This window comes from Volvox carteri (assembly GCF_000143455.1).
Source record: "Volvox carteri f. nagariensis unplaced genomic scaffold VOLCAscaffold_38, whole genome shotgun sequence".
In the NCBI taxonomy this organism is placed as follows: domain Eukaryota; kingdom Viridiplantae; phylum Chlorophyta; class Chlorophyceae; order Chlamydomonadales; family Volvocaceae; genus Volvox; species Volvox carteri.
The window spans coordinates 313838-326518 of record NW_003307581.1 but is presented as its reverse complement, the minus strand read 5'-3'; the positions used below and the strand labels follow the sequence as shown (position 1 = coordinate 326518).

General features: G+C 55.3%; 2 protein-coding genes across 2 annotated transcripts; one reads left to right on the top strand and one right to left on the bottom strand.

Annotated features, from left to right (window-relative positions):
* Positions 1-243: 243 nt before the first annotated feature.
* VOLCADRAFT_118464 (uncharacterized protein) lies at positions 244-6255 on the bottom strand (the record flags this gene model as incomplete). Its single annotated transcript, XM_002953706.1, has 9 exons — positions 244-348; positions 1027-1104; positions 1674-1791; positions 2104-2309; positions 2678-3515; positions 3918-4114; positions 4651-4859; positions 5279-5408; positions 5581-6255. The coding sequence occupies 9 exons, from the start codon at positions 6253-6255 to the stop codon at positions 244-246; spliced, it is 2556 nt and encodes an 851-aa protein (XP_002953752.1).
* A 1461-nt stretch (positions 6256-7716) lies between these two features.
* VOLCADRAFT_118462 (uncharacterized protein) lies at positions 7717-11936 on the top strand (the record flags this gene model as incomplete). Its single annotated transcript, XM_002953777.1, has 7 exons — positions 7717-7811; positions 8123-8293; positions 8854-9155; positions 9508-9617; positions 9994-10127; positions 10633-10875; positions 11774-11936. 7 exons carry the CDS (start codon positions 7717-7719, stop codon positions 11934-11936), a joined length of 1218 nt encoding a protein of 405 aa, XP_002953823.1.
* Between the last annotated feature and the right edge of the window lie 745 nt (positions 11937-12681).

Genomic DNA, 12681 nt, shown 5'->3' with positions numbered 1-12681 from the left:
TTAGCAGCTGTACCGGAGTTGCGCATCTTGGCAGCGTCTATTTCAGTTGCAAACACGGTTTGGCCGCCTCAATTATGAGCCGGACAAGCGCTCTACTTCCACATCGCAGAAAACAGGACCCCCTCGAAAACGCTTCCATCACAGGGTTGGACCGGCCGTGAAAGGTACCGCAGCTGGGTTGTGTTGTAAGGGCACGCTGAATACAGTAGAAGATTGTCAGCTGAAAGCAAGCGCACACCATGCCTAAAGGTCACCGTCGCCCTGCAGGCGATGCGACTTATCCGGTGCCACAACGGCTCGTCCCTTCCGGACGTCCAACTCGCGTCTTAACCATTGCTTGAACGGCACCTGTGAAAAAATCCGGGGACCAGCAAGCGACGTCATGCCGAGCCCGACAGCAGCTGTTGCCTGTCTACCTGCCTGTCCCTAAGAATTTACATTTTTAGATCCTTCTGCATACTCAAGGAGAAGTAAAAATTTAAGAATTTACATTTTTAAATCCTTCTGCATACTCAAGGAGAAGTAAAAATCTAAGAATTTACATTTTTAGATCCTTCTGCATACTCAAGGAGAAGTAAAAATCTAAGAATTTACATTTTTAGATCCTTCTGCATACTCAAGGAGAAGTAAAAATCTAAGAATTTACATTTTTAGATCCTTCTGCATACTCAAGGAGAAGTAAAAATCTAAGAATTTATTATTTTTAGATCCTTCTGCATACTCAAGGAGAAGTAAATATCTAAGAATTTATTATTTTTAGATCCTTCTGCATACTCAAGGAGAAGTAAAAATCTAAGAATTTATTATTTTTAGATCCTTCTGCATACTCAAGGAGAAGTAAAAATCTGCGCAAGAAATGTGAGGAGGAACAGACACCGGTATACAGGGATACTATGCCATGCAAGTGAGAAATACTATATGCAGTTGCAACATTGACGACGACGCCGCCCACGTCCCCATCCCCATCCGCAGCTCGCGCGCCCGCGCCCTTCCCTGCCAGGCTGGCGCGCCCTTCCGTGTGGTTACCTGCAAGGTGCTTGCTAAATGGTGGGCTGTAGACAGCAAGTCCGTGAAGCACATGAGCATCATTCCCACGAAGATATCCTGCAAAAAGATAGCGCAAATCAATCGCACAGCACACGAGCCTGTTACATATTTAAAAAAATGGAGACTGAGGACGATATGTAACATCTTGTGCAAAGACCTGGTCCGCAATGCTTGTGTGTGCCGTGAGTTTGTGTTTTGTGTGTGTGTGCTTGCAAAAGTCAAAATCGGGTAGGGGTTGAAGGTGAGGCCGAGGGCCTCGGTGTCGTCGGTCCTTTGCCGGTCGCCATGCCACCCAGCTGCTTCGTCAAGATGACTGGATGAGTCTTGACAGCAAGTCCCCCTTTCACCTCGGCCAGCATTTCGTGCATGTGTAATGGAAAAAAAGAAAACAGCTCCACTCCTCGCGCGCCCCTATGCCTTATGCCGGTGCATTCACATCACAAATCAACTCAAATCAACTTCAAACCGAAATAGTTAACCGAATAAACCAACTCCAAACCGAAGTAAAAAAAGAATGAGCCGAGCCATAAAACCCCAGTCCATCCTCTTGTTCTCCTCGCCCTCAACGCCCATATCCTTTCCTTTCGCATCTCTCATCCCGCTCCACCTCATACATCCAATCCTACCGTGTTAAAGAACTGGTAAGACGTCTTGACGCTGTTCCCCTGCCAATACGCCAAGCTGGAGAATATGGCCCAGCAGGTGCTGCTCAACACACCGCAAGAGTCCATCAAGTCGATGAACCTGTCGAGTTGGCATGACGTGAGGGAGGAGGGGGCACGGGGTCAAAGGTATTCTCATTCCCATTCCCACCTTTTCCAACTTCACGCTTGCCCTCCACTACCGGCTCAAGACGATCTATGAGGTAACTATTTTTTTCCGGAGCGACGAGGGTTCGACGTTGTTAAGGGTTTGGGACCTTACTGCTCTTGCATTGTTTCCTTGGGCATGAACCCAAGTCGATACTAGGAAGAGCATTTTCGCAGCTCTATATCGCAATGTACAACACTCCCTTCGACGGTTCCGTTGAGTTGCCGCGTTATTGCCCGCACTCACTTTTCCCAGGATATGGGACCAAAGTCCGCCCAGCCAAACGGGTACGTGATGAAGCCGTACACCAGGTAGACGGACGCCATGGTGAAGGGCAGCAGCGGCACCGGCGCCACGTACTTCCAGCGGCCATGCGTGCCCGCCATGAAGGCCCGCAGCATGGCGATGCCCCCCAACGTGTGTTCTAAATAGTTGGGGATGAGCACCAGCAGCTGTGGAAGAGAGAGTGCGTGCGACTAGGTGTGAGGATCTGGGCTCACATACAAGTCGGAGTACACGACTGCGCTTGCATGAAGGCTTAGGTTAGGAATGATGAGGTGCGCGCGGCCATGATGCGAATGCTTTTTTTGGATGGCTATGCGATGTTCTTGGAGGCGCCTGCATCCTGAGGGAGGTAACTGTGGGGCTGCACGGAATGGAGGAAACGGGAGCTGAGCATTCACTCGCTGGGCGCAAAACCACATATGCCGAATGTGGCAGGTTCCGAACCGCCAGTGACCGTGGTGCGCTCCGAAAACAACAAACAGGCGGCCCACTCACCACCCACCACGCACCGCCCCATCACGCAGCATGCACGCACCTGCCAGCCGCCTCGGTACCTGATGAGCCCATACGCCCAGTAGCATTCAAGCCCAAACATGCCCAAGATGAGCAGCGTGCGCAGCTGCATGCCCAGGATATCCAGCGCCCGGGACACCACGGCTCGAAGCACACCGCGCCACCTGCTCTCGCCCCCGGCAGCCGCGCCGCCAGTGCTAACGCCGCCGCTGCCACCAGCCGGCGCCGCCGCTGCTGGATCCAGGGCCCAGTTTGCGCCGCCGTTGGCGCTGCAGCTGGACCCTGGATCCAGATCTGACGTGCAGTACAGCTCTACGTCCATATCCCGAATCGGTTCGCATCCCGGCTTGGCGTCGCCGCCGCCGCCGGCGCTGTCCACCAAGCCCGATGTCAACGCCACGCGAATGCCGTTAGGATCGCGTTTCCCCATGCGAGCAAGTATCATCGACCCCCAGCGGCTCCCAGAGCCGTTAACACTATGGCTGGCACCGCCACCGCCGCCACTGGTCCCTGAGAGCCCCGTCACCGTCACCGTCACCACCGCTGGCAGCGTCGGCGCCGGCGCCAGGTTGACGTGAGCCGGGGGGTTCGTACTGTAGCTGCTACTGTCGCTATGGCCGCCGCCGCCTCCGCCGCCGCCGTCTTGGAGTCTGCCGTTGCCGGCGCCGCCGACGGAAGAAATCTTGGGAATCATGGCCTGACACTCCGCTAGCTCTATGGCGCGTGCATTACTGCTCGCAAGGCCCACATAACCGTTCCCGGGCGAAGCGGCGTCCAAGCCGCCGAGCGAGCTGCCGTTCAGAGAGCCCGTGCTGCCGCCGGTACCCCGGGCCAGGACCTCAAACGTCGGCGCATTGATTCTGGAGGAGGGCGAAAGACGAGGGGGTGGAGTCCAGGGTATTGCGCTCCTTGCCTTGCAGTTACGGCACGGCAAGGCCAGGGCCTTTTCGGGCTTCATTATCATGCATGCTTAGGTGCGACATGACCCAGACGCGACTTTTCTCAAAGTTGTCGCCCCACGCTCCGTCCATATTCTACTACCCCTCCCCTCCCCATTCCACGCTACAACCAACGCTTCCGAACCCAAGCACCTGCGACAAAGCCGCAAACCACTTGCCAAAGGCCGCTTTGAAACCACGCGCAATCCCACCACACCGCCTCCTCACTATACAACTGATAACCGACAACGACAACAAAATGCATCTCACCGCCCAGATGCCCGCCAGTCAGCAGTCACCTCTCACCCGATCCCATCTCCCCACCTGAAGGGCACTCGCTTGAGCCGTATCCTGGCGTAAAGCGTCACGGCCAGCGTGGCCAGCAGCAGCGGAATGAAGACGCCCCACATGGTAGGCAGCACCCAGCGGGAAGAAGGCATGAAGCACCAGTTGCTGCGGTCGCGAGTCACGTAGCCGCTGCCAAAGCGCGTGCCGGCCCGGTAAACCAGCCCCGGATTGTCCTGTGGGACATGAAACCCCATGAAACCCCAGGGCCGCATCAGACATCGCCCAAAGACCGGCAAACCGGCAAACAGACTAAAGAGGCCGAGCAGGTGGAGAGGGGCTACGATTGTATGCAAGAGGCAAAGCGAGTCGACCGCCAAAGGGGCGGAAAGGGTTCGGGAAACAAATGGCAGTGACAGTGGTTGTGGTTGTTGTGATGGTATGCGGCCTCGCGCCGGGCCGGGCTGGGCCGAGTCGGGTTGGGTTTGGTTGGGCTGGGTCAGCGCGCCATCGACGGCATTGCCTCACGTTCGAGAGCCCCAATAAAAATCCCACACAACCACTTTCAACCAGTTCCGACCCGCGTCTCAGATCATTACCACACATGCAATCCAAACGCATTCACACACACACAGAATTATAACCAGTCCCCAGGCATGACGGCACATACAAAAAACGATTGAGCCGCACATTCCCAAAGCATCCCATCCCATCCCATCCCATACTACAATCCCCCTCCAAACCCCACGAGGCCCCTCGGGGTAAAACCCACCAGCGCAAAGATGACCAGGGGCGCCCGGCACAGCACCTCCGGGTCCGTCACCCCGGGTGCCAGCACCAAACTGATGCACGCGGTGGAGCAGATGGCGTCCGTTACGTCGTCCCCCAGGGCCGCGTCCGTGCTGATGGGGCCGGCGAGGCGGTTATTGGACACATCCAGGGTCTGCATCGAAGAGCAGTCCGAGTCGCCGTAGTCGTCACCTGACGGGTGTCGGGTACATACCCGTGTCGGGTTGCGTGCGTGGGTCGTCAGAGCCCGAGGGCAGGAGCTGGCGAGAATAGATAGATGGTATACCGGCGTAACTTTACAAGGGCAACGTTTTTGGGTCAGGTGTATTCAACGGCAAGGTTTTGGGGTCGGGTGTTAAGAGTTAAGTTTGAGGGGAAACAACACCGACTTAAAAGCAAGCACGCATGGCATGGTAACGCTAAAGAGGGCGAGAGAGGGAGCGCTTCATTACGCACAACTGTTTGTTTGCACTAGGTAAGGGCAGGGGATGTGGTGCGAGACCGTTGGGAAAGTTGCGGGCAAGTAGGGGACAGTTGCAAATCTGGGCCCCAGCAGCTCACCATCCGTGCCCACACACCCTCGTTCTCGCATTCTCCGCACCCCACCCCACCCGCAAAGGTGTCGTTGCAGGGCTTGTCAAAGTAGTCAATGGACGTGAAGTCGCCGGTCAGTGAGTTACCGCTCAGATTGACGATTTGGACATCGCTCAGGTAGGCACTCCAAAGCTCCCCGTAATGGCCCTGATAGCAGCAAACCAAGGGCGAACGAATACTCAAACCAGCGGGCAGGAAGAATGTTTACAGCAAGCAGGGCGCGAATCGCAAACCCGGGCTCGAATCCCGCTGGCCTAAAGAGGAGCATGCGACCCACATGAGAGCGGGGAGCGCGTTGCGCTTTCATGATGTGGGTCACCTGCGTCTTTCTCAGGTAGGTCGGGGACAGAGTCACAGTCCGCGCATCTGCCGCTCCCCCTCCCCAAACCAAGCTTCCCAATCGGTCCTTCAATGGCCCGCATGCGCTGCCGCTGACGGCCAGCCCGCTGTTCAACGCACAGTCCAGTCCACCTTGATGCGCAACCTCGCGGGAGGTGCGCGGAAAGGTCCACGGAATGGGCCCCACCCAAAACGCCCCCCCTTCCGGCCCGTTTCCCACCTCGAGGCCGCAGTTGACGATGCTGATATTGCGGATGTTGGGACCGTCAGCAATCTTCTTTGCGGTTATCAAGTCGCGAAGGCTCTCCAGCTGGGCAGGGGTGCCGAAGCGGCCGACGGCCTCCGGGGTAGGGGTGGTGCCGCCGCTGGTCCCCTGTCCTGGAGGAGGAGGCGCGCCTGGGCCTCCGGTCGCCAAGCAGTCGATCACCAGTGTCCTCAGCGTAGTCAGGTTCGCCCAGGACATCGGCAGCGTGTCAGGCAGCACCAGGCCTGTATCGGATGTGTGCAGGGGAAAGGTGTGCAATGCGTTTGTGTGCGAGTTACACAGTAATATCTCTCCTCCCGACACGAAGAATATATTGCGCCCACGTCGAAACGCCGACGGAGTGAAAAGAGGGAGCGCGCAAGAGCGAGATGATGTCGGATGTACATACATAGTGTTTCCATGGCTGAGCCTGGCTACCTCCAAGAGTGAGACGGCCTTGTGGACGCGGTCCTGCGGGAAACGACCGGGCGGAGCTCCTGCTGGTCTCGTGCTCGTGTTCGCATTTGTGGTGGTGATGGCGGTGGTGGCGGTGGCGATGGTAGTGTTCGCGCTTGAGGTGGTGGTGGTGGTGGTGGTGGTAACTAGGATTAACTGGCACCGGGAGGGCACTCCGCAGGCCGGGCTAGGAAACAGGGGCCCGCGCTGACCCGCATCATTGGTGCTGACCCACATGGCCGTGCTGATTCTTTATTCCGCCAGCGGATGTGCATGAGTGCGAGGCGAGGTTCCTGTTCTAGTCGCCTGGAGTTCGATGAAATTATTGAAGTGCTGGTGAGGTCGCGGCGCTGCATCGCCGGCTGCGGAGGCCGCTATGCAACACCCCCCCCAGTCGACACCCGCGCCACTAGCTGCCCGCACCATGCAAGCCGATGCGCCTGATGGCATCGTGCTCTCTGACAAGGTCAGCAAGCTGGGCGGAGTCAAATACGTCGCCGTTCCCGAAGACATCGATGAACGTGCCATAATCCGTCGCGTTGACGACGCGAATATACGGTGGCGGAGCATCGGGGCGAAGAGCGCCTTGGGGTGGCGGAGCTGCATTAAGCCGCGAAGCAAGGGGAAGTCAGGCATGAGCGAGGTCGAGGCAAGCTGCAAAGTTGTGTTTGCAGTCATCAATATTACCGTCATTGCATATAACAGCGTCAAACAGAAGGTATAGAAACGCAACTCTCCGCAGGCCCTCCAACTTCATCCTGGCCATCTAATTGTAACTCATCAACCCGGTTTCCCTAAGCACAACATGGACATCTCATCACAAGGTATCATATCAAGAAGCGTAAATGCACCACTGGAGGGAGATAATCTATTTCAAATGTACAAATCGGTCTGTTGCACTGCGGAAACAATGAATTGCATTGCCGGGGTTGTCAAGCAGTTGTCGAAGTGAAGCAGGAGACATCAGGAGTTGCTCTGCATCGTGAGTACGTTGCGTTGGGGAAACGAGGCAGTCGGTCTGACGAGACGAGTACGGCGCTCTAACCACTTCTGCTCGAACATGCATACAATATATCGTTCTCAATTACTATCATGAGACTTCAAGCCTCCAAATTTCTACATGTACTGCGTTAGACATTTGAACATATTTCTCCTCGACCGCATCGATTGTCCTGGAGGGGTTTGATTTGAAACCCCACACAATGTCTCCTCCTGCGATCCTCGATATTGGTCAGTTGCAACGTGTCGCAAACTTTCTGGGCATAGGTGGACCTCCCAAATCACAGCCTACAGTGCGGGTCGGCATGCTGGGCGCCTCGCAGGTGTTGGCTTGCGGACACATCCACATGGTAGAGATCCCTCCCTTGTCTTGAATTAATGAGAGAACGTTCTCTTTAACAGGTCGCTACGTATGCTATGATTTGGCCGGCACGTCGAGTTCCCCAGGCGGAGGTGGTTGCCGTGGCGGCACGGGATGGAGAGCGTGCCCGAGATTATGCCAAGCAGCATGGGTGATTATGGCCTCCTTTATTAGCACGGATGCTTTGGTGTTATCCACGCCGCCAAGACTGCAGAGATGGTTTTACGCATGACGTGAAATCCCCACCTGGGTTTTTCCCGTCCTGACAGAAAGCATGGAAATCAAAGAGGGCTTCCGTCATCAAAGTGATCTGCTTAATCCTTACAAGGGCATATTATTTGCCAGGCTTTTGCAAAACTCCAAAATCACTCTTGCGACCCAACCCTGCCGCCTGGCATGCTTATGCTATGGTTTATATGCAATAAGATGGTCGCCTTGCTGAACGCCGATTGACCCTTCCAGGATTGCTCGTTCCTACGGCTCTTACGAGGCCCTACTGGCTGACCCCGACATCGATGCCGTATATGTGGGCCTGCCCAACGGCTTGCACGGACATTGGACTCGTGCCGCGCTCAAGGCCGGCAAACACGTCCTCTGCGAGAAGCCGTTCACCGCCAACGAGGAAGAGGCGCGGTAAGCCTGTGCGCAAGACCCGCTGAATGACAGGTTTGGGGCAAGGCTCTGTACGCGCGTCCTAGGGTTGCTGCGGGACCGTACCTGTTTCGTGTTCATTACATGTTTCGTGTTCGTCGCGCAGTCCGATGAACTAGGAGTTGCTGTCAGGCCACCTGCAACTTAGCTATGGCGCTATGCGGTAAATATATAGCGGCGCAAAGCAAGTTTTGGACAGCCTTGAAGCGTAGGAGTTTTCCTTAGGCAACTAGACATCGTTTGAGCTACATAGCCAGTCAACCAGTTCTTTACCCTGGCAACCGGTCAGCTACCTTCCGCTGGTGGCAGCAGCGTTGGGCGCGGCGCCCTGGCCCGATCCCGGGGGCATGCTGAGGTTACAAGTGCGCCCTCACCGCCACTTTCTGCCAGGGGCGTCTTACCCGCACAGCGTCAGCTCGCAGCCCAGGGCGCCCAATATGGCGCCCGTCCCATCGCAGATGTCATTGCAGCAGCCACAACCCGTAGGAAGGTGAAGCGCTAACTGGGCTGTACTTCGCTCCTCGCCTGATGGTTCCTGACAGGGAGGTTCAGGCGCTAGCGCGCAGCCGCGGCCTGGTGTGCCGGGAAGCTTTCCACTACCGGGAGCACCCCCTCATGGAGCACCTGCACAGGCTTTTGGGTAGCATGTCGTCGTTGTGCACAGATAGCAGCCCCAAGGCAGTTGGAAAGCAGCAGCACCTGCAGCAGCAGCAGCACCATGGCAAATTTCATGAGGAGGCCTCTGGGGGAGTGCTCGGCCGGCTCAAGTCGGTGGATGTGGCTGTGCTCATCCCGAAGTGGGTTTTCGGCGGAGCCAACATTCGCTTCCAAGAGACTCTTGCAGGTAGGCATTAGCATAAGCTGCAGGAGGGAGAAGGGAAAGAATTGTAAATGGGGACACAGGCAGCTGCGGTGATGTAGTAAACTTGTGGGGTCCAATACGCTTAGAAAGATATTTATCAATCTCCTGCGAGGTATTGTACGGTGCTGCAGCGCGTTGCTATATCTCCTTGAAGCGCTGCTGACAGGGCCGCGGTTCAAGTCCCAGGGCGGGCTTTTTCGCCTCGTCCACTCCTGTCTGGTCTCAATGACCCATTCCTTGACGATTGAAGTCCCTCTCTTGCCGTGAATCTTGATGTGCCATGACTTCTGGTTGTTTACCTGCGAATATTCTCTCCTGTTTCCCTCCTGTTAAGGTGGCGCGGCGATGGATGCGGGTTGTTACTGCATTCACGCCATTCGAAGCCTCGTGGGCGGTCAACCTACGGTGGAGTCTGCCACCGCTGTCATGGCGCCCAAGTCGCAGGTGTGCCGGAATCCTTGAGCTCGATCAGGGCGTAGGGAAAAGGGAAGCAGCTTAAAATGCGACAGACCGCAGTTAAATGTCGTGCCTTGGAGGTTGACAGCGTTGACTTACATTGGCAGATGAGAATGTGTACAAGAATCCTTGTGGGTTTGGGGGGCATGCTTGCAGACTATGTTACATTGTGTAATTCTTACGTCCTCGCAGCAGCCTAAAGCACACTTAAACATGGATAGCTATCCCAAGCCGGACGTCATCGAAATGGGATTTCCTTTCCAATTCTGATACCATACCCAGCGCTGTGATTGTAGCCCTGGTCGTTGTCAATTGGCCGCGCATGTGGACATTGTAATTTGTGCTCCATCGCTTCTTATCGCAGGTGGTCGACGCGGCGATGAGTGGCACGTTGCGGTGGCGCGAGGGCAGCAATGCTGGTCTGCACGCCTCTTTCCGGGCTTCGCTGCAACATGATGGGTTGTTTCCCATCAGCACCATTGACGTGCGCGGGGACAAGTAAGAAGCTGTGCAATGAGCTGTATGGGGCCGAGGTATAGAGTACAGCCTATCTCAGGCGGGTCGTGCTCCGTCGCAGGTGCCTGGGGCTCTCCCCAACAACAGATAGACGTATGATATGTAGGCATCTGGCTCAATACGGACTGCTGCTGACTGGATGAGGGTTGCAGCCGGGATTGGGTCATGCGGGTTACTAGAGGAAACACGGGCGCCGGATGGAAGGACAAAATGCGAACGGAGATGAGGGGAGGTTCATCTGGCTGTGTTCCTCATCAAGCATCTGTCACCAATATCGGGTGTACATGTGTCTTGGCCTCCGGCTTGATATGCAAATTTGGTAAAACGAATGATGAGGGACCTCCCCCGGTCTAATGTGAAAAGCACGGCAAGCTTCTCACAGTTGTCTGGTAATTTTTATATTGGTACTGTCACGCCGCTCTCGGCTGAACTCGCACTCCACATACCATGGTTGTGTATCTCTCGCTACTGGGACCGCGGCGTGCAGGGGTCACCTGCACTGCTCGAATTTCATCATGCCCGTCTTCGGCAACGTCGTACGGCTGACAACCACTTCGCCGGCCGTCGAGTCAGGTGCAGGCAGCAATAGCATCGGTAACGGCAGCAACAAGACCACAACCACCGTCACCCGCGTGTATGGTAGCGGCGAGAGTACCTATTTTTACCAGCTCTCGCGTTTCGTACGCGACGTGGGCACCGTTAAGGACGCGGCCAAGGATGACGATGCCGGGTAGGCAGGCAGGCATTGCTATCTCCGTTCGGGATTGCTACTGGCCGGCTACCTCCGTTGTACCTTGCTTGCTTTTAAAGGAGAGGTTGCCAAGGCGACCAATAATTGTTGGTCATCCTTTTGCCATCCTGGACTAATACTTGTCCCTTGCTGCTTAGACTAGCTTGAGTTCATACATCCCCCTGTGGCCTTTGGTAAATCTGCGAGGCTAAGAGGAGGTACTGGCATCGTCCGCCGCACACAGCCGCAGGACGGCAAGGCAATCAAACGAACTGCCATGGCCTGACGATCCGTTGTTTGCATGACAGCCGAGGGTTTCAACAAGAGATTCGCCGTGTGCGACACTCATCCAGACGTTGGATTTCTTAATAGGTTTTGGGCTTAATTTAGGTTTGGACTTAGTTACCTGGCTGCCTGCCTTTCGGATAATTGGGGTGCAAAGCCCTGGGTTATTAGGGGACATACGACCAAAACAGCAGAAGCGCATGGAGGCAGTGTCGCCGGGTGTCTTGATGTGCTTTGTCCACGGCGGTTGCATGGGAGCGGCCTCTTGAAGCCCATCACCTGATGCTTGATAAGCTTCACCGGGTTGGATAATCACGATACGGATGCACGGATATAGTACTCATGAAGCACCCCGTTCGCGTGCCGAAAAAGCTACAACCGTACTGCCGTACGAGGTGTTTCGGTTACCTCGGTCCTGCCATGGAAGCGGGGGTTGCTAGGGTGCTAGTGGAGGCGCTGAGGGGTCCTCGGTAACCCACATAGTATCGCACAGTATCGCTTTGGAAAGCCCTGTACTCCACATTTCCCCTTGGTACATGTGTCTCTGATAAAATGCCAATGCTTTCGTCTCTTTTCCCTCCTTTCTGTCGTGCTCCCTCAACACCTTCGCCAGGGCCTTGGTTGCGGCATCCACCATCCTGGCTGATGACGCCGCGGACAGCATCGCCAACATGCACCTATTGGATGAGGTTTACCTGGCGGCTGGTTTAGCTCCGCGATTGCCGTCTTCACAATCAGCCAGGAAGCAGCAGGCGAAGCAGGCAGGAGTGCAATAAGGAGTCAAGATCTCCGAGCTGCGCTTCTTGCAGCACAGAAGCAGGTGTCAGCTGCGTACCAGGTTTTGGATTTGTGGAGTGCGTAGACAGAAGGGGATATCACCCATCCCTGAAGCAAGGCGGATGGCGCGTTGGCAGCCAGCTTTTGGTTTCACTTTGCGTCTGGCAAGGGTGTTGGCAGGTGATGCGCTCGCGGCCTGCTTGCCCAAGCATTGAGCCCTGCATCAGGCCATCCGCAAGAGCCCTACAAACATGTTTCTTTTGCAGTGTTTTCCGCCTTTTCATGTGAATTTGCTCAAGGCATTATTGGGCCTTGAGGTGTGACATCTCGTACCCTAATGCCGACTTCGATGGGCATGTGGCCTATTGGTGGTACTGCGAGATCTACTATTTGCTGGTAAGACACATACAGCGCAAACTTGAGCTAGGATTGGATATTCTTAAGTATCATCGCAGTTTTGTGAGTTGTCTGTATCGGGAATTTTTTTGGATACTGGCTACGATGTGTGCTGCACGATGCAGTGGATGATGACCAAAACGTCCTATTATATTCTTAATCCTGGCCAGCCAACGTGATGACCCATGGGACCGTCGTTTGCTGTGTGCCGCCATGCGGAGATGCTCGATTAATTTAACAGCACTGCGCGGACAAAAAAAATTAATTTTTCAAGCCAAATGGATTGTGGTGGAGGTTTTTCTCCGTGTCAGGTTCGGATTGAACTTTCGATATTGACCATGATTTTGT